The 22,090-nt window shown below is 37.8% G+C and overlaps 2 protein-coding genes across 2 annotated transcripts; both read left to right on the top strand.

Annotated features, from left to right (window-relative positions):
• Positions 1-1,378: 1,378 nt before the first annotated feature.
• On the top strand, positions 1,379-7,568 carry LOC306951460 (interstitial collagenase-like; the record flags this gene model as incomplete). Its single annotated transcript, XM_079541963.1, has 10 exons — positions 1,379-1,483; positions 2,462-2,706; positions 3,009-3,157; positions 3,247-3,372; positions 3,954-4,115; positions 4,501-4,618; positions 5,328-5,461; positions 6,081-6,240; positions 7,150-7,250; positions 7,468-7,568. The coding sequence occupies 10 exons, from the start codon at positions 1,379-1,381 to the stop codon at positions 7,566-7,568; spliced, it is 1,401 nt and encodes a 466-aa protein (XP_079398089.1).
• Positions 7,569-12,041: 4,473 nt separating this feature from the next.
• LOC306951471 (matrix metalloproteinase-27-like) lies at positions 12,042-18,948 on the top strand (the record flags this gene model as incomplete). The annotated part of the gene is made up of 10 exons (XM_079541974.1): positions 12,042-12,143; positions 12,476-12,714; positions 13,319-13,467; positions 13,832-13,960; positions 15,733-15,894; positions 16,067-16,190; positions 16,899-17,029; positions 17,257-17,416; positions 18,459-18,562; positions 18,848-18,948. The coding sequence occupies 10 exons, from the start codon at positions 12,042-12,044 to the stop codon at positions 18,946-18,948; spliced, it is 1,401 nt and encodes a 466-aa protein (XP_079398100.1).
• Between the last annotated feature and the right edge of the window lie 3,142 nt (positions 18,949-22,090).

Here is a 22,090-nt window from a genome sequence, read left to right as displayed (position 1 = left end):
TTCAGGTCATCTCCTCTGGTGCTTAGCTGTCCTAGCAGTTAGAAATGCTCTCTTGAAATTAGGGGTCTGCACTATAGGTACCCACATACCCCACATATGTAAAATCCTCTTATTTCAGCATAAACTTAGCCAATACAGTCAGCTTCTGTTGATCTTAAAATCTGTACCAGATGATCAGTAGAATCATTCCCTATAATTCATTTTCAAAAAGGAAGCTCATATTCCTACATTACATATAGAGATATTATGCATCAAAACACTTAAAGTTGATTCTACATCAGAGCATCGTTCATTTGGTCATACCTGAGACACACACCTGAGGCTTGCTGCCATAACATGGCAAGTATGAAGACCTACATCCTTGCAGGGTAGTTGGAGGTCAGGTGGGATTTCCTAGTAGGCCTTAAATTGCACAAATACCCAGTTAGCCAAACCGTATGGTTTGTGGAGTCTTGGAAAACATTTACAGCCTGTCTTTCAGGAGCAGCTCCTCATTTATTTAACAACAGTTCCGACTCCTTGATGGAACAGGGAACACAGTGTCACAAAATGGCTTTCAATCTTTATTTTCAAGATACACAAATGCTCCCATTGAGCTTCATGTAGTCTTCCCAATCAAAGAACATCTCTGTGCATGGATCCAAACACCCCATTGCATTTTTTTTCCAAGAGTATAAACGTTATTTTGTTTATCATGTATATGGAAACATAGCTTATGTGTTCCAGTAACCTGACTGTTTAACATCAGTCAAAAACTGTTGAACCATTTTAGCTCTCAGTTTTGGGAACAGCACAAGATTGTTTCAGACAGAACTGCTAATTATCTCATGGCAAGTCACCTGAATTTATTATGCTAATTATTCCCAGATCAGTTATTTGCATTTTCTTTTATATGTTATTGATACTTATTTTGACTAAGTGTATTTTATTATTTATTGAAAGAGAACATATGTTTTTACTGATTACAGTAAAATGCAATGTTACGTTACTGCTATGTCTTATTTCATATTGTAGCTCCAGTATATCAAGAACTTGCTCCACAAATTGCATTATATATTTCATATATATTTCATGTATATGAAATGAAATTCCAGCTTTTATCTGGTGAGTACTTCCTTATTTATTAAAAACACTATGAAATTGCCCAAAACAGAAGGCTTAGGGGGGAAAAAAAAAAGCATGGTAACATTAGTTAAACTCATTTCATCACTCCCTAATGACGAAACAGTTATGCATCATTTTTACTGATCAGAGGATATTATGCAGCATGAGTCAGACTGTCACTGATTTACATTTTAGCTATATAAACAGAGCTGAGAAACGTGTTCAATAGGTCAAGACTTCGCAGCGTAGCTGAAGCAGAGAACCTTTGACAAGAATGAAGGTCTTTTCTCTTCTCCTCTTGATGTATGTGACGGCCTCCTCTGCTTTCCCTGTGGCTCCTGAAGAAGATGATGAAGGAAAAAATATAGATCTTGTGGAGGTAAACATTTTCTACTGCATTTCTAAATGAAAAAGAAAGTAGTCTGAGGGATAACCAGAACTATTTTCAAAGAATGTGACATGAAAATAAAGGCATTTCATTTTGCAAAGGTTTCAAGAGAAAGCTTTTCCTATTAACCTGAAATTTTTGTGAGAATTTTCTTGAAATTACTTACCTATGTGTTATCTACAATTGCACAACTTCACTTTGATGTTGTCAGTAAGATGTTAAAAATAATACAGAAGCATAAGTTCTAGTCTCAAGGCTGCATGGCTGTGCAGAATTAGTCAAAATCAGGAACAGGTTATATTTCAGAATGTGCTTTGAAAACTGTGACATGATCAGCCTTTGTAACACAGGGAAAGAAACTCATTTGAATTATGTGTGTATTTCAGTATTTGTTTGAATTGATCTTTCACGGAATTTTTTTTAGACATCTTCAAGAAATGCAGCAATTATACAGATGTATCACTAACTATTGGAGAAAAAGTTGTTGAAATTTATTAGGAATATCTGGTTTTCTCAAGTCATATTTCATAGCTAAAAATAAATGACAAGATTTGCCAAGTGCTGACTCTCTTGCTCTGTTCACTGACTTTGTCAGGAGTCCTGTGTCTGGAGCTTCACTGCTAATTTATATTTCCTTGAATGAGATATGTGAAGTTATAAGCTTCCTTAAAAGCTCTGCTACTAAAATAACAGGTTATAATAAATAAATGTGGAATTAATTATTAATAGCAAATATTAGATTTTAAATACAAGTTCTCCATGTAGTCAATCAGTGAAAGAAGTAATTCAGGTAACTGTGAAAGCTTTAAATCATATCTACCTTTTCACACTGATTCTTGGGAAAAAAAAAAGGGAACTCTAGCCCTTGGTAGACACAAGGCTTCAGGATAGAATAGTTCAAGATGATTTAGGAAACATAAATGTGACTGATATGTCATAACACTCTTCTTTTAAAAAATTCTGGTTCAGACTTATCTACAGAATTTCTACAATCTTCAAAAAGATCATCGGCATCATCTAAGGCAGGGGGGTAAAAATCATCTTGCTGAAAAGCTCAAGGAAATGCAGGAATTCTTTGGACTACAAGTGACTGGGAAAGCCGATCGTGACACTTTGGAGATGATGAATAAACCCAGGTGTGGTGTTCCTGATGTAGAGCAATACGTCTTCACAGCAGGGAATCCAAAATGGAAGAAGACTAATCTGACATACAGGTAACATTTCCTAATCTTCTTCAAATAAATGTAAATCTAGCATTTCAGCTTGGGGGGCCTGAAGTGCATTATGACCTATCCAAAATGACATCTAGAATGATTAACTGATTTCTAGAAAGAAACAGGCACTCTAGAAGGCATTATCTGAAGTTAAGTCATTATTGATTTGTACTTATGAAAGATATACTTGATATATATTACTTTTGTAATATATTTACAATTTATATTATATATAAATGAACATTTTTCAATTGAAACTTTGTATTTTTAGCATTATGTAATGCTTTCACTTTCCTTTGAAGGATTGTGAATTACACCAGAAAGATGAGACAAACTGATGTAGATGAAGCAATCCAAAAAGCTCTGAATGTCTGGAGCAGTGTGACACCATTGACATTTCAAAAGATTGAGGACAAAATTGCAGATATAATGATCTCATTCGCTTATAGAGGTAAAATTGATATCTTTACATATTGCATAGACATCCGAAATCATTGAAATAACTTGGGATTCTAAATGATTTTTTACTCTTCATTTTAGATCACAATGACAACTCTCCTTTTGATGGCCCTAATGGGCTGCTGGCTCATGCTTTTCAACCAGGAGAAGGTCTTGGTGGAGACGTGCATATGGATGACGAGGAAACCTGGACAAAAGATGGAAGAGGTAAAGGCTGAGACCAAATCCATTTACACAGTTTTACCTTGTACAATTTTTCTCTTGTGGTAGTTAGCTCATAAGGCTAATTGCAAATAAAAAGTGAGTAAGAGTGGCAGAGCTTGTCTTTTTCATTTATTTTTTATTTTTTTGCCAGTGATTCATTGGTAGGAATCTTTCTTCACCTAGCAATTCAGTGTTCCAAACTAGTGAATTCAAATGTCATCAAAACTCATGTTGTGAAATATTGTTCTCTTGAATCACTGAACTTTAAAAATCATTGGAATGATTTTTAATTCTGAGCAGTTTATGCAATAGCAGGAGAAATAGGGATTGTGTTTAAGATACAAAGATTCTGGAAATAAAGAAATCATAATCAGAACATCCAATATCTTCAAACACTCATATAGATCTTCAGCTACAATATTTTTTGAGTTATAATGTGGATAGAATTACTTATAGCCTGTCTTGCAGCTGTAGCACATTCTGGTAAGTTGCATAAAACTCTTTTCAATTATAAATACTGTGGTAAATACTGTGGTAAATACTAAAACAGATTTTATCTGTTTCCTATGATTTTTATCTCACAGGCTACAACTTGTTCATTGTTGTTGCCCATGAACTTGGCCACTCACTGGGTCTGTCCCATTCAAATGATCCTGGAGCACTGATGTATCCAAATTATGCTTACACAGACCCCAAAGAATTCCTTCTTCCTCAGGATGACATTGATGGCATTCAAGCCATATATGGTAAGAAATAAATATATATATATTTTAATATTTCTATTTGGAGGCTGGCGAATAATGATAAGAATATATTTTAAAAATGTTTATTTCACCTACATGCAAAGTCTAAGTGTTCTAAACAATGGATAACAAGATAAGGAAAAACCTGGAGGCTACCTTCAGCTGAAGAGCTGCTCTGGAAAAAAAATCTTGGAAAATATGAACTCAAGTCCTTTAACAATGTTAAAAGTTTGGGTTTTATGACAGACATTCAGTATACAATGATACGCCTTTCATTTTCTTTTAAAGAAGATCCTTGACAACCGTGGACACCTTCTGAACACTGTGTTTATTCTATATTTCCCTAAATACAAACTGAAAGATTTTTATTTTATTTTCCTTCCTTTAGGACAGTCTAATGATGCTGTGCAGCCTACAGGGCCCACAACTCCACAAGTTTGTGACCCTAATTTGACATTTGATGCCATTACCACTTTGCGTGGAGAAATGATGTTCTTTAAGGGCAGGTAATACCAATAAGCACATATATCATCTCTTAAATGTATTCAGTAGCTTTAAAAAAAATCAGTAATCCATGAGGGAAAACTATCATTTTGAAATGTAGTACAAAGAGAAAGACTATAAAACCATTATGTACCTATTTACCAAAGAAAGAGTTCTTAACTCGTTAATAACAAGAGTCATAATTGACAAGAGCAGTGAAGGAGATCAAGGCTGGTCGTCTTTTTTCTAAATATGCCATTGTGGCCATTGCTGTGCTAGACTTGGCTCTGAACTAGATTCAACTAATAGCAAGCAACAGTATTCATACATTCCTTGATGATGTGCTCATGCGTCCCACCATGTAAGCCTTCTACTGTACACCCATGCAAGAGCAAAGCCACCACTGAAAGTACTAGTACATAGAAAGACATACTAAGTGTTCACTGACACCAGTGATCAGCCTTCCTGCCCTATAGAGAAATAGAAGGGCTTATATTTATCTTGCTTGATTTTTGGTGTTCAGGTTCTAAAGTTCAGATTGCAGCCGCTCTAGACATCCTTTACATTCATTGGAGAGGGATATGTACCCAGAAGGTCATTTTGACATTAGACAGAATATACCACAAAGTGGAGGTACTTGTGTCTCTCCTGTTATACTCCAGGAGCTATAATCATTGTCCGACATCTGTGAAGAGTGGAACAATTTTAATCTATACGTTTTGTTCAAACCAGGTACATGCTGCGCAAACATCCTGAGTGGTCAGAGACAGAGTTAAATTTTATCTCAGTGTTCTGGCCAAATTTGCCATCAGGAATTCAAGCTGCTTATGAGAACATTGAAAAAGATGAAGTTTTACTCTTTAAAGGTAATGGCATCTGAAATTCTTTACTTTTTCTGACCAGTTCCTTCATAACCTCTGCAAATTATGCCATTTCAGAGGTTAAAGTAGTTCTTTAACAAAGGTCAGTGAAACAGGGTCTCTTGCAAAGCTGCAAATTGCTGAACCTGTGCCTGGTAGACCTATAATTCTGGAAGAGATCTCCAGAGGTCATAACCCTAAAAAAACCTCCTTGCTGTGCTTTATTCAGTGCTGTGAAAAAGAAGACATAAAAATAGCTTCCCTTCTTCACATCTAGTTCTCTTCAGATAACAACATTTCACATGATTTTTGCTAAGTTCTAACAAGTAATTCAGCTGGTAAATAGAGGAATTTGAACATCACCATTACTCTTCTCACTATCAGCTTGGAAAATATTGTTACAAGATGGTCTAATAGGACTCTTACCAAAAAAGTCTGAAGCCTAGTTTAAGACAGAGCAAGATAATTGTTTCTTAGACTAGTAAAGGAAAAGTTCTGGAAAGATATTTCAAAATGTATTTTTTAGAAATTATATCACAAAAGCCAATTCACGTTTTTCCCATCTAAAATACAATTAAATGTTTATTAATAACAAAACCAAATGAAACATGCTTATATTTTTCAGAGGATAAGTACTGGGTTATCAGAGGATACGACGTTGCATACGGCTATCCCAAACCAATCTATCGTTTGGGATTCCCAAAGACTGTTAAAAGAGTGAATGCAGCTTACAATGACGAGACCACAGGAAAAACATATTTCTTTGTAGCTGACAGATACTGGAGGTGAGATTTAATATTTGTCTACCAGAAAGAATATTTTTACTTGTCTCTGAAAATTGATATTAATATAAATTAAGCTATGACATTCAGGTATACTCTGGAAATTCAAGCAGGTTTGTCTGAAAGTTTAAAGAACTATAGCATTTGCTAAGAAATGTCAATATCTCCAAAGCTTTGTTTGCCATTCATTACATTCCTGTCGTGGCAATGTAAGTACTTGCTACCAGATGGAATACCTGTCTGTTGAAACAGTTATTTTATAGCAAACTTATTCATTTTTTATTCACAATAGTGTTGCTTTTCTGTGTAATGTTATGATAGTGTACACTTTTCCGTCACATTTCAAGCAAAATGAACTATTAATTAAAAATGTTGTAACTGAATTTTCCTTTGAATAATCAAGTTATGGATCATCAACAGTTGTACAGTTAGCATGATTTGTAACTTAAGTGCAGATTGTGATAAATTTCAGAGAGTAACTTTGTTTAACAAGTACATGATTGACAGTAATATAACAAAGATGTTTCAGGTCTGTGCTTCAGTTTTTCTATTCTCCTCCTTTATATGCTACGATTTTAGACTAAACTGGATATCCAACAGCTAGATATAGAAACACACTGTAGATGCAGTGATGGCCAAGGTGTTAGCTTAGCCTGAAAATCATTAGTATGTTCCTGGGCTTCATTCCCAGGATCCTGGAGAGTTTTGTTACAAACATCCCTGCAGGAAGGGTTTTCAGACACTCATCAGAACCTTATTACATAACAGGAAAAAATCAAAATCTACTTAATTTATCCTTATGAGACTTCACTCTAAGAGCAGAGTTGTATACATGTATGAACCTGCTTTGAAGTTTTAAAATGTTATCTGCTTCACTACAAGTGGTAATTATGGCTTTTTTTGTGTGCTCAGATACGATGAAAACAAAAAATCCATGGATCATGGTTATCCCAGGAAAATAATCTCTGACTTTGGAAAAATTGGCAGAGTTGATGCTGCTTTCCAGAAAGATGGTAAGTAAAAAAATATCTTTAAACTGAGTTTGAATATCTGTCGTTCTGTAGACAGAATCATTTATTTTGAAAAACCTGTTATTAGCCCCTAAACATAGCAGCTGAGATGGAAATGAAAAATAGCAAGTATGCATGGAGAGTTTTTGTTGATTTTTTCCCCCAGAATACCAAAAAGAAGTCATATATGAAATGTAATTGGATTTAATTTTGTTTCCAGGCTATGTGTACTTCTTCCACGGAACAAAGCAGTTCCAGTTTGATCCTCGCACCAAACGGATTGTCAATCAAATGAAGAGCATTAGCTGGTTTAATTGTTAATTGCAATGATTGTGTTTCTCCTTCACATGCACACTGCGTATTTTTATGTGCATATTTTATATTTTTTATGTGCTGAATTTTTCAGTATTTCATGACTAATAGGTCAGAATGGATTTCTGCCTGGATTCCGTAGAAGTCTAGTTTTAATAATTATTAACTGTACAAATGTGTTTATATAACTTATTACACTTTTACCTGCTGCATTAAATATTCCTAATAAGTTGTGTTTGTCATATCTTCTTGTCCTTGTTCCCTTATGTGCGCTAATATTCAAGAGCAAACTCCAGTTTCAACACTAAAAGACGTACTCTGGCATGAAAAGGCAAATATTTTTCCCATGCCAAGCAGAGGAACAACTAGCAGGCTCTGAGTTCCATTGCTCCATGCCAGCTCTGGTGAAAATATTATGGGTAATTAGGACTGCTGGGACTCATGAACGTCAGTCCATAAATCCCACTTCCACTTTTTACTCTCTCTTTTCTTCTTCACTTTCCAATCTGAGCCTTTCCTCTACAGCACAGCTCTTTGCAAACACAGGCATCTTTTCCCCTCATGCCTTTAGATTTAAGAACCGAATTTAAAACAGAAAAATATAATATTGTACAAGAGATTGCTGAAACCTCTACCCTGATCTGTCAGATCGTATTATACAAGGGGGGGATAAACCTCATTTGTAGCTCTGTCAAGTGCTTACTATTTCATCTTTTTACCTACTAAGTCCCTCCTAATTTTGCTGGACTAAAGGATGAACTGAAAGTCTCACTTTAAAAATTAGAATCCTTGGCCAAACAAGAAATTCATTAAAAATACAGCTTTGCATCCAGCTTTACCACACTTTTCTTCAAATGTCTTCAATTAAAATGATCTTTGATGGTCTTATTCACTTTCTTTCTTTTTGTAGCTCAGCTGATAACATTAGAAGCCATATGGCCGTAACAAAACTCATTTTCTCATACTTCATCTGCATTATGCAATGCAGTAACCCAAAACCTTTAGAGGAAGATTCTGGGTTACTGCAATAGAAATAACAGGAATCTGAGAAAAGATCATATATCCTCATAAATTTTTTCATTACTCACTTGTCTGTATTGGAAGTCTGTTAAATTACATCCTTTGTAAATAAAGAACAGGCTTAGTAATTCTCACCTCCATTAAATTCAAGAGTAAAAATTTGTCTACAAGTGTTTGAAGATAAGAAACTGTATAACTGAAAATGGAGATTAGGTCTTAAAAGAAATATCATATGTAAAAAAGAAAAGTAATTAAATTACAGCAAATAAAAAACTTTAATTAAATTCATTTATATGAATCTTGTTCTCACAGAGTCATTCAAGTGCCCATTATTTAATTCAACACATCGGTGGCAATCCTTTTTAATATTTTTCTTGTGCAAGCTAGTGCTATTGAACAATTAATCCAACAATTGTTTCAAAAATATATAAATTTAAATTGATTATGTTGCTTTAATAGAGATTGTCTCCAGGCATATCAGCAGAAGATTAGAGGGGAAGATAATACTTTTTTCCAGACCAAGATTAAATTAAAAAATAGAAAATTGGGTTATATATTCCTTTCAGATGTGAACAGATCCTCAGAGTTACAGCAGAACCACTAATACCCCTCTAGAAATTGTAATTAGGGGTTCTTATGGGGCAGAGAAAATGTTAAATGTGAGAGAAAGGGTAAGGAGGTGGTTATGTTTTAAAGAAAGAGAGAAAAGACAATTTACAACCCTGTTTAGGCAGCTGAATTGCAGCCTAAGAGTTTTCATGTGATCTCATGCGTAGGCTCTCATGGAAGTCAAAGGTTTTTGTCAAGACATTTGGTGAGCTTCTGAGAGCAGTACAGATCTCATCCTAAGTTTACATCCTACATGTGGTCAGAATAAATGCCATCTGACCATACTGGTTAGAGCTCTGTTGATATCATGCAAGCCTAGACAGTTAACTCACATATAGACACCAACAGAGTGAGCAGTTCGGAGAGCTGAATCTCTGATGGTTATCGTGCTAAGATGACCATGCTGCAGAAGTACTGAAGATTGCTATAGCTCTTTGTAGTGTGACTTGGTACTGTTGATGTGGTGAGGAAGGACAGTGACTTCCTGAGAGAAACCTTGGGTCACCTGACAGCAATTCGGATAAAACCTACTCTAAGACTACAAAGGAAGTCACGAGGTAGATCAGCATCCTTTAACTCTAACCAAAACTAAAGATAAAAAAGAAACCGCAATCAGCAGCTGCTCTACAGCTACTTCTTTTCTCAGGCCTCAAGGCTCACTACAGACGTATTTGTGAAACATCGTCTGTGAGAAACTCCACTGAGGCCTTCCTCCCATGAGCAGTGGGAACTGGTTGCTGCATTGTGCAAGCGGTCAAGTAGCAAAAACCTTACACTAGCTTTGAGTAATGCAGGACTCCACAGCTGGCACACAAGTCTCTTCTAAGCAAAAAGTAATGTAGCTTGAGCTGTTAGCTGAAACTAGAAATATATTCTAAATCAGTTGTTTAATCTTTTCTATGCTCAGTAAAGACAACAAGAGACTACTTATTGAGGCAGTTCATCCTATCCTAAGACAGCTGGTTGAGTTACTTTCCAGAGAGACATATTTCTCCATTTTCTGCACAGAAATGCTCAACTAATAAATGTGCAAAGATAGGTGCAACTAGTCTTAACATAGCTGCTTTCATTGTCTTTGTCCTGCTGCTATTCAGCAAAGAATACCAGCTTCTCCCAGTTCATATCAAATCTCCTCACAGTATTGCCTTGATTTTTTACAAAATTATATTCAAATCAGACAAAATACTTTTTTGAAAAGAATCCTCTCGTATCATTGAGAATTATGCATGGTGCAAAAACCACTGAACAGGGGTTTGTACTTCATTACCTACGCTATGTATATAATCAGAGGGTAATGCCTTCTAGGTGTAAAGCTATTGAGACAACCAAACATTTCAGTTTTAAAATGAAAGCAGAGCTCAAAAAAGACATTCTCTGTTTCTGGGTAAATGCGCATGACATTTGTTGTATCAGTTCAGTCATACTCCCCATCTCTTAAAATTTGTTGCCCTCGTTTGTACCTCAGTAAGATGACTGAATAGTATCCAGGTCCTTTGGGTCTCTTACCTTATCACAAGAAAATGATTGTAATGACAAATTAAGGGAGGTGGAGTTTTTTGTTACTGTAACTGAGAAATACCATTAACAAGAAAGTTTAACAAACAAGGATGCATTGTGAAATTTGGGATAGAAAATTTGTCATTAACGCCTCCACTGGAGAAAAGTTGGCTACAAGTGACAGCAATAAACCAACAAGTGGAAACAAGGATTTCCTTTAAAAGCCACAGTTCAACATGAGGGTATTTCTTACAGCTCTTTCATAAATTTTGAGCACATACTGTCAGACGTCCTCAGAAGTGCTGAACACCTTCAACTCCCATTACTATTGGTGAAAGAGAAAGATACTTGACCAGCACAGGATGAAATCCTATAATTTGTCACAGTTTGTGTGACTTAAAACTTCCTTTATTCTGAATTACTTAAGACAGGAAATAATCATATCCCCTGCGGTTATTGTGGTTAAACTGAAGTAGCCTTTCTTGCTGAAAAGGAAGATAGATAAATAGATAGATGGATTAATAGATAAAAAGATGACTGATGCATGGATAGAAAGATAAATAAGTGGTTGATAGATGAAAAGTAAAAGAGGGAGGGAGGGAGGAAGGGAGGGAGGGAGGTGGGAAGGAAGGAAGGAACGAAGGAAGGAAGGAAGGAAGGAAAGTATAACATCATTCACATTCTATGGGCTGGATTTATAGGGAAAGAAATTTTGCATATGTACATCCTGGATTTTACCACTTTAAGTTAAACATACTGCCTTTTTAAAGAGTTGCAGGGAAGAGATGGTTAGTGAGTTGAACTCTTCCTCCAATTTCCAAAATAGCCATTCTCACATAATTCAAAAAGAAAATTTTGTACCTGTACATGACAGTAATTTATCCCAAAATTTTAGTTTTTAGGAAGGGATTCATATTTGGTGTATAACTCCTGTTCTCCAGATTGAGTGTGGATAAGAGTACCTCTACATTTGGAGGCTCCATTTCACACAGCTGGGCTGGGACACCCATTGTCCACCATTGCATCAGCTCAAAATTGCTCAGGGTTTCTAAAATTTAGTGTAAAATATCTAAAATTGAGTGTCAGGTTTGAAATGTCAGCCAGGCAACTTAGAAGTATTCAAACACTAACTGACTTCAGATGCCTGTGAAATCGGATGGCTTTAATAAACTGTTATTTTGTCAGCCGGCAGAGTGTTTTAGGATGTCTGGATGTAATCAGAGCATGGCAAATTCTGAGTCAGTTTACAGCTGACTCTACAATTCACTATATAGCCATACAACTGCAATCTGAGAAACGATGCACACTAGGCAGAAAGCAGCTCGCTCTCGTATGAGGATGGAAAGGAGTGTAAGAATGAAGAATCTTTTCCTGCTTCTCTTAATGTATGCAGCTGTTTCTAATGCTCTTCCTGCCCACCCCAAGAAAGACAACAAAGAGGATGCAAAGCTTGTAGAGGTAACTTTATTGTCTGTATCTGAGTCTATAGCCTCTCCTCTTAATTTAATCTGCATGTTCTAGCTGTTTGTTGTCTTTCTGAGACAATGGTGTCATACAGAACTCTGTGGTCCAAACTTTATTTAAATAGTATAATCAGTAAAAACTTGAAATGTCAAGTAAATAAGAATCCTGTTTCTGTTTGGCTATGTTCCTCAGGAAAACATCTGTTTTTCTCTGAAATCAAAGGCAGATGATTCTGCTAGCACAATACACAAACAGTATCAGTCTTAAGGTATTATTTAAGAAACACATCAAAACATGAAATGTGTTTGCTTTGTTTTTTTCATTAGGATTACTTAAGTAAATTCTATACCACTGAGGCAGACCCGAATCAGCGTGGATGGAAAACAAATGCTGATTTTACCGCTGAGAAACTCCAAAAAATGCAAAGATTTTTCGGTTTGAAAGTGACAGGAAAACCAGACACTGAAACATTAGAAATGATGAAGAAACCTAGGTGTGGTGTTCCTGATGTAGGTCTCTATGGTGTTACTCTGCCTGGATGGAAGAAAAACAATCTGACGTACAGGTAGTATTTCCATAATTAATTTTCTGTGCTTAAATGGTGGTTTTGTGGGTATCCACTTTTGTTATATTTAAATATAACTTCCATAGCAACGGTTTCCAGATGGGAGGACAAAAATATTTTTCTTTCTCCAGCTGTTACTGAGCATATCCCTGAGAGCAATCTCTGAGAGTCAAGATGGATATTTTACGTTTTAAAGTCAACTACAGAATTTTGCCTGTTATGTGTCATTCCAATATATATTCTGTGAGCCAAACAGAAATATCAGTTGCACCCAACACAAACCCCCCATTTTCAAAATTTGCTGTGACTGACAGCACAGTCACCGAGACGCAAGGAAACAATTTTCTTTATGCTCAAGAGACCAATTCCTGGATACAATCCATTTTGAGCAAAAGCTGTTACCATGTACACAATTATTTTTCTGAAAAAGACATATTGGACAGTCATCACATTGCTTAAACTCATTCAGTTCAAGATGAGTTTGGGGAGCTGTTGGGTTACAGTGTAATTTCTTCTTATGTATCTCTGTTTATCATCTTAACAATATCAGAGAAATTCTTTATGCAAGCACTAAGTATTATTGCTTGAACCTTCATAACTGTAGAATTGTGAACTACACGCCAGATATGAGCAAAGAAGATGTGGATAAAGCAATCCAGAAGGCATTTAAAGTGTGGAGTACTGTCACCCCACTGATTTTCACTCGCATCCAAGAGGAAATAGCAGATATAATAATTGCTTTTGGGACAAAAGGTAATACACAGACTAAAAATCAATGGTAAGACTAATTTAAAGATTTTCCTGAAGTCATGACATAAACTCGAAGCTATTTCAATATCATATCGTAGGACAATATCATAGAACAAGAGGTAATGGCCGTATTAGGTCATTAGGTTATTAGGAAAAATATCTTCTTGGAAACAGTAGTGAGGCATTGGAATGGGCTGCCCAGGGAGGTGGTGGAGTCACTGTCCCTGGAGGTGGTCAAGATACGTGGAGATGTGGCACTGGAAGACATGGTTTAGTGGGTATGGTGGGGTGTGTTGATGCTTGGACTGAACGATCTTAGAGGTCTTTTCCACCCTTAGTGATTCTATCATTCCGTGACTTTACTCAGCTCATGGACATTGCCCTCGCTATTTTGATGGCCCTCTTGGTGTTCTTGCTCATGCCTTCCCACCTGGCAGTGGTTTTGGTGGTGATGTTCACTTTGACGAGGATGAAGATTGGACCACAGGCTCAGATGGTGGGTAACAAAAGGTTTCTGAAATGCTGTGCAAATGGTAAATTGCTTTCTGATTTTATTAGGCAAAGGATAAACTGAGACAAAGCAAAGTGCTAGCAGTCTGAGGACGTTACATGCTGCTGATGTGAAAACCAGCCTAATCTACTGTACACCACATTACCAGATCCATGCTAAAAGCTATGTTTCACCTCCCAGTGCACATACTGGCTCCTGGCCTGCATTACCACACACTTCCAGTCCTCAGCAATAGCACTAAATAGGTCCCTCAATAGTTTGTTGTAGCTTTACTTTGTATTCAGTCTAGAATGGGCAGACGTGTGTAAGTGTTCTCCCTGCAATTTCAGCTTCCTGCAACAACTGGGGATCAGAACATTCTGTTTGGACCACCCATGGGCTGAGGTACAGAGTGGGGAAATGACTACTAATGTGTGCCACCAGGTGTGAAAAAAGAGGAGCACTGGGTATTCAACCTTCCACTTGGGACAGAGCTGTTCTGCGCCCAGCAGGCCATACAGCACCTGCTGCCTCTGACAGACCTGTCAGGACATGGGCACATTGCCCTCTTTTATTTTGCACTCTTTTCTCATCTGATTTTGGGGATGGGAAACAGCAGAGCAGAACTGCAATAGACTTGAGGTCACACTGCAGGAAATACAAGGAGCTAACAAACAGGAAGGTGTTGTAAGAGCCCTGCACGAGGAGAGATGTGGGCTCACTGTGGCAGAAAAGAGCTGCAGCATGGTGGCTGGACTTGTCACGTGGACAAAATGCATTGCTTGTCCTATACCGGGAACGAATGGGTCAGCCTCAGCTTTGCTGCTATTCCTCAACAACACAGCTCCAGCAGTGATGTGCTACAGAACCTGTTGGCCAGCTTGGAAAGCTCATGAGAAGAAAGGACAGGAAATGTGTGTGGAAACTTACGGCTTTGTTTGTCTTTTTGAGAAATGGAAATATTGGCTTCAGACTGCCTGTCTTGGGCAATCGATGACAATCCTCTGCTCTGCCGCAGGCTTGTGATCTCCACTGTTACGTTGCTGGCTCCCAGGCAGCAGGGCAGATGATTGTTCTTCCCAAATTCAGAAAGGCGTATTACTTGGAGGAATGCAAATAATTAAATGCACGTTGAAGGAAGTCCCATTCTTATCTGATTATTGTGTTAATATTTCACTGGTAATAAGCATGCATAAGCATAATTTTTTAAAGGTATTTTATTTGGCAAGGCTATAGAGAAGATATATGCTTAAAACTCTTAGATAAAAAGGTAAATCATTCAGATAAAACTGTATTTTTCTTTGTCTGTTCATGACCTCAGCTTTGTTATACACAATGACACTTTGGTATCTCAGCTGAGCACACAGTGCACTCTTTTCTTTCCCTGTAGTGCTGTCAGTTTGACCTGACTCACGATCTGATCTGCTCAAGCTCAGCTGGGAAACCCTGCCAGGACACTCCTCAGGGCTGCACCCACACTCATCTCCAGACATCCATTCATGCCACACACATACTTTCAGCAGGTGATAGAAAGAACAGCCGGAAAGAGAGCCAAGAGTTGCTCCCTTTGAATGGTGGAAGAGTGAAACCTACCTACATATAAAATGTTCGTGTATATATACACACATATATTATAGGAACATGTACATGTACATGCATACCCTAGTGAATTTTGATATATTGTGTGAAAATCAACTTAGCATTAGTTGTGTTGTGTTCAGAATGTATTACTCAATTGTAGGTCAAAATTAGACCAACCTCTCTATCCATTTCTTAAGGATTCAATCTGTTCCTGGTTGCTGCTCACGAGGTTGGCCATGCGCTGGGTCTCTCCCATTCCAATGACCAGAGGGCCTTGATGTTCCCCAATTATGCATATGTCAGCCCCAGTGAATTTCCTCTCTCCTCAGATGACATAAGTGGCATTCAGTCTATTTATGGTAAGTAAAATCCACTTCCTAAGAAAAAGAGAACTAAGCAACAGGGAAATAATTTCTTTCACAAATTTTCAACATGAAATTCTCATTGTATTCACATAATATCAAAAATCCATTTATATATGAAAAGCTTAATCTTTGTACAAATTCTGTGCTTTCTGAAACATCTCCCTAGGTTCTTCAACAAAAACCCCAGGTAAAAGGCCAGCCATCCCTGCATCACCTAACGCCTGTGGCCCCCAGATATCTTTTGATGCTGTAACTACACTCCGACGAGAAATCATATTTCTAAAGGGAAGGTAGAAATTGATGTGGCTTTTGTCTATGTGGAGTTCATGTTTTCATGTTTGTTTTCTAGAAACCCTGAATGCCTAGGTGGATAACATAACTATGATTATGGGATTTACAATGAAACAAATGGATAGAATTCAGAAATAATAATATATTGAAACAAAGGCTGTTAGCAGATAGATAGGAATTATGTTAATCTTTTTGTAGGATCCCTTGACAAAGTAGCCTACTTGTTGTTTCAGAAAACATCTTGATCCTAATAGATTTCCTCCCAGATGTATAGATGGTTACACCAAGCAGTGAAATGAATAATTGCTACAGCCATTTCCTAAGGGATAAGTATGTTCTACAATATAGTTTGACCACTACCTCTTCCAGCTACCCATGCAAGCCTTATGTCTGGGCACACAGAAAAAAGCCTTCTCATCTGGGACCCTGTGCCTATCACATCAACATCAACCTGCATCTGTCAGCTGCTTGTAGGTGATATCATAAATCAACCAATACCAATGAGAAGGGTAATTCCAGAAATAAATCAGAACCAAAAAAAGCCTCATATCCCAAACAAGGGAGTTTTCCTTTCTGACACATCAGGTCAGGTAGTGCCACTGACATGAAGGAACTTGTAAGTCACAATGTTATTCACATTCTTGCACATATGTAGAAACATCTGTGGTTTATTGTTTACTACTAAACCTGTTTCATATTTAAATCAGACACTTATGGCGAGTCTATCCTGATAACTCAGAAGTTGAACTTGAATTAATTTCTGCCTTCTGGCCATCTCTGCCATCTGGTATTCAAGCTGCATATGAGAACATGAAAGATCAGATCCTGTTTTTCAAAGGTGGAGTATGGGATTTTTAAAAAATTTTTCTTACGTTTAATTTTGAGGAAAAATAGGAGGAACAAGGGTAGCTATATTTGAATTTGAAAACCATATCACCTTCAAAAAGGGAGGTTGGAGGGGTTTCATCAAGTTTTCCTACAATGTACACTGAGGGATTATATATATTTTTTTCATTTAGTTTCTCAAAATCTAGAGTAGAAGTTTAGAATTATTTCTTTTAATAGGGAATAATTTCTGGATTGTCAGTGGATATAAGGTGCTGCTTGGTTATCCAAAGAACATCAACACACTAGGCTTCCCTAAAGGTGTTAAGAAAATCGACGCAGCTGTTTGTAACAAACATACAGGGAAGACAGACTTCTTCATAGGTGACAAGTACTGGAGGTAAGAAAAATAGACAAGTACTTTCTGATGATTGATTCCCATATAATTACACCATTAAAATCATCTGTGGGATGAAAAAGAAATTAGACCTCTAGAGAACTCTGTGGAACTGGGTAACACAAAGACATAAAGAATGTGTTTGACTCCTGCAGGGAAAAGAAAACAGCTTCCACTTTAGAGAGCTTAATAGTGTGCTGGAACAGGCGCCGAGGATCATAGAATCATTTTGATGTGTTATACTTGGAAGCTGAAAAAAAATCCAACATCTGGACTGTTTTTACAAATAAAGTAGACAAAATTATCTCTAGAAAATAAAGAATTGAGAGGTAACCTACTTCAGTGGAAGGCTGCCTGGGATGGCCTGTGCAGAATTTCTCTGATTTCAGTTCTGAAAAGTCCTCTTCCCTTTGTTTAACTGATTAGAATTAGATTTACAGCACACAACTTTTAAATTCAGTATTAAATGTGGATGTTAGTGGTCCTGCCTGTGGTGGGGGGGGATTGCAGATTCATGATCCTTGAGGTCCCTTCCAACCCGAGCCATTCTGTGATGTTGTGACATCCCATTCACTGTCTGGACGAGTGACTGCCAATTCTTGACCACCAGGCAAACAGAAGTAAAGTCAGCTTTGAAAAGCTGACAGATTTCTCCTCTGTGCAAGGGCAACTGCTGCTGTTTTCTTCAGGCAACCAGGAGCATATGTGGGTCAAATTTACTTTGTTATGACTAATTGTGGGGCTCCTTGGTGAGACTTACTGTATCAGCTGGATTTTTGGCTGCATGTGGTTTCCTGTCCTTTGTTTTTGATAGTTTTGGAAAGAATGTTTACAATATCTTGCAGTGCTATTTTACTGCCTTGGTCACAAGATAAGAACCTAAGAAAACCACAACAGCACAAATTTCTTACCTAGTAACACTCGTTCTCTGAGTCTCAAGACCCTGTGACAATTATTTCTTGTATCCAAGGAGAAGTAAACAAAGGCTTGCTTAGATTTTTTTTTTTAATTCTGCAAATTCCATGTCTCTGTTAATATGATGTAGGTATGATGAAAACACCCAGTCCATGGAGAAGGGTTATCCTAGGAGGACAGTCAATGACTTTCCAGGAATTAGCCAGAGAATTGATGCTGTTTTCCAACATAAAGGTACAGGAAATTTGGGTACCTGTTTTAGCAGGAGGGCTGGGCTCGACAATCTCTTTGGATCCCTTCTAACCCCTGTGATTCTGTGATTCTATGAAATGAGCTTTTAATTAGAATCAGTTTACTTATAATAAGTTCAGGAGTTATTATAGATGCCATATTTCTGAATCTTGCAAAAGACAGAACTAACAGATGCTCTCCTGTGTGCACAAAGATGGTGCTCCCCAGTTTGTTATAATGAACCTACTTCTTGTTTGCATAGTATAATGGCTTATTTTTTATTTCTAGGATTATTCCACTTCTTCCATGGATCAAGGCAGTTGAAGTTTGACCCTACTGCTAAAAAAGTTATCAGCGAAATAAAGAGTAACAGCTGGTTTAACTGCTAATACCACTAATCTTTCCTATACACAGCAAATGAAAAAAAAAGTTGTTCTAGATTTCTCTACAGTTGTTCATTTATGCACTGTTATATGGAAGAAATAGTTGGACTAGTTTTTGTATGTGTCTACTATTTTAAAGAACCATCATTGCAGCTCTAATTGTATTTCTAGAGGTCAAGAGAAGAAAAAAAAAAAAGTATTTTTTCCCCTGATTAGGTGCAAAATGTCCAATATAATTTATGATACTGGACAGAGATGTCAAATATTTTGGTAATTAATCATTTTAAGTTTGATGTATTTTCGGCTTCATAAGTTGAGGGCATTTTGTCTTTCGAAGGGAAAGTGAAATAATTCATATTAATATGACTATTAAAGTTGTAACGTATTCTTCCAACACAAAATATTTGTATTTTCCTTCTTTTCTCCCCAGACATCTTCAAGAGCCAGGCTTTTTGTTACTCACTTATTCTGCTGCCTCATCTACTGCCATATTGTCCTGTACCTCTTTGGCTATAGCAACTTTGCACCTTTCACACCAAATCAATATTGTTGTCACCAGTCATCTCCCTGCCACACTGTCCAAATACATTTACTCACCCCAATCTGTCTTTCTAGCCTAACAGTTATTTCATCAGCAGCCACTTAGGATCAATTCACAAATCTTTCTGAGCCTACAAAAGATATCCTTCACAAATCCTATTTCAGAAATACATTCTTATATCATCTGTACTGCACTACCTTTGCTCTGATAGTACAAAATCTGTGTTCCAAGTGGAAATACATCTGACATTTATTGTATGCTTCCACTGCACTTGGGGCAGACCCCTCACAAAACCAAGCAAAAACTATAAAATGACAGCTATAACTTCTTCAAGCATTTCCTCTACATTTAATTCTGGAAAGAGGCCCACAGCACACTGCCAAATGGCTGTCATATCATGTGCACAGGTGGGAATATCTGAGAACTTGGTATCTTTGATATTGACTTGCCCTGCTCATAGTTCTCCCATGTCTGGCTGTTTTACACACCTGTTGCATGTTTAAGTTCATTTTTTCTATGTGCTCTTACCATGCTAGATGCAATAATGGAATGGTTCCAACCCAGACCTTAACAGCTTGATTTGGTCTAAAGGATGCTGTCCATTTGTTGCTGCCATTGCTATGAAACTGTCTGGCTTGGTTCCCAATGGGAAACCTTAGTGGAGGATCGGATAAGCTATCTCGCTGATCTACAACAGTAATCACAGTGAACAGCAGCATACTCTAGATCCTTAACAAAATTTAAAGTGGGATGAAACAGTAGACATTTGATGGAGATTCATCTGACAACTTCAGCTTTCTGTCTCTCTGTATTCATAGTCTACATGAGTTAGGGAAGATCAAAAGCAGAGGGAGTTCTCCATGGTGTTACTCATCTCATCCAAAGACTGTGTTAGGACAAGTCAGTACCTCCAGCTCCTGGAGAAAACATCTATTTTCAGAGACGAGCCAGTCAACAAACCTAGAGTAACTAGTTTTCAGACAGCTGAAGTTTGTTGAAATGTACAGTGTCATTGCTAAGCATTTTTCAGTTTTTATGGGATTCCAAACAGAAGGGCATGCCATTTTTATCTTTTCTGATGCTCACTTTTTGGTGAGACACACCACTGCTTTTTCACTATAAGTCAGTGATAAAGCTGAAGGCACCTACTTGGACCAACACTACCAGTGGAGTGGCCACGAAGGAGGTGGTGAGCCAGTTATGCCCAAATATTTATACCCAGAGGCAAGTTTATTCTTTCATACACTCTGCTTGGTGTGTAACACAATCGTAATCTTAGCTGCGAGAAGTTTAATGGCTGAGTCATTAAGGTTACTCAGTGTTTCATAATACATGGGCAAGTTCCTCTACTTCAAATACATAAACAAACATCATAGCTATTCTGTGCTCCTTTTCTCGCGTGTTTCATTGTTTCGCAACTTGAATAACTCGTCTTCAGGAAAGTTAATTTTTAACATTAAAATGCTGTTAATGTTTTCTGACTGGCAGCATAGGCATTGTGTTAAACCAAAGTGGGGTGCACGTTCATAGGTCATCTGCAAAAATAAATAAAGCAATGAATACTGCTTTTCCTGTATTCACAAAAGAGGTCTGAAAAGTCACACCCAACACAAAAGGGGTGGACTTTTGCTTAGTGATAATGGCACAATCACTCTGATTATCCTCTTCATTTATTGCTTCTGTGGTGGAATAGGAATTGGAACAGGAACATCACAGCAGAAATCCAGTGAGGTTGCCCTTCTCCCCCGGTCTGTCAGGAGCTTGGCTAACAAGGAGTTATGTATTGTACCTCATTGTGCCTTCCCACAGCCCTTGAGATCTGCCAACTCCACAGAATCACAGAATCACAGAATTGTAGGGGTTGGAAGGGACCTCCAGAGATCATCGAGTCCAACCCCCCTGCCAAAGCAGGTTCCCTACAGCAGGTCGCACAGGTAGGCATCCAGGCAGGTCTTGAACATCTCCAGAGAAGGAGACTCCACCACCTCCCTGGGCAGCCTGTTCCAGTGCTCCGTCACCTCACTGTAAAGAAATTCTTGCGCATGTTTGTGCGGAACTTCCTATGCTGCAGTTTCCAGCCGTTTCCCCTTGTCCTGTCTCCACTCACCACTGAAAACAGTCTGGCCTCGCCATTCTGCCCCCCACACCTTAGATATTTATAGACCTGGATCAGGTCCCCTCTCAGTCTTCTTTTCTCAAGACTGAACAGACCCAGTTCACTCAGCCTTTCCTCATAGCAGAGATGCTCCAGGCCCTTCACCATCTTCGTGGCCCCTTCGTGGCCCCACCTCCCCAGCATTCTCTTACAACACCTATAACTTCTTATAATGTGTGTAATTCCTTATCACATTCCCATCCCACATGTAGGTTACCAGCCTGGTGATGCTGTGTGATTACTCATGAGCTGATCGGCCAGCTGGCCCTACAACCCAAACAAGGAATCAGTTACCATTCTTTCCTTATCTAGTCGTAATTCCTCTCCTCTAACCAGCTGCCATGTTCCACAAAACTAGGACCTTCATCAATTCAATTCAGCTGGCTGAAGTTGGCCAGCACACTCAACACTTAGTGTGGGAGCAGATGGGCACACAAGCAGATACATAGGAC

This window comes from Tetrao urogallus, assembly GCF_951394365.1.
Source record: "Tetrao urogallus genome assembly, chromosome: 1".
In the NCBI taxonomy this organism is placed as follows: domain Eukaryota; kingdom Metazoa; phylum Chordata; class Aves; order Galliformes; family Phasianidae; genus Tetrao; species Tetrao urogallus.
The sequence above is the reverse complement of the archived record's forward strand: the minus strand, read 5'-3'. Positions and strand labels throughout refer to the sequence as shown.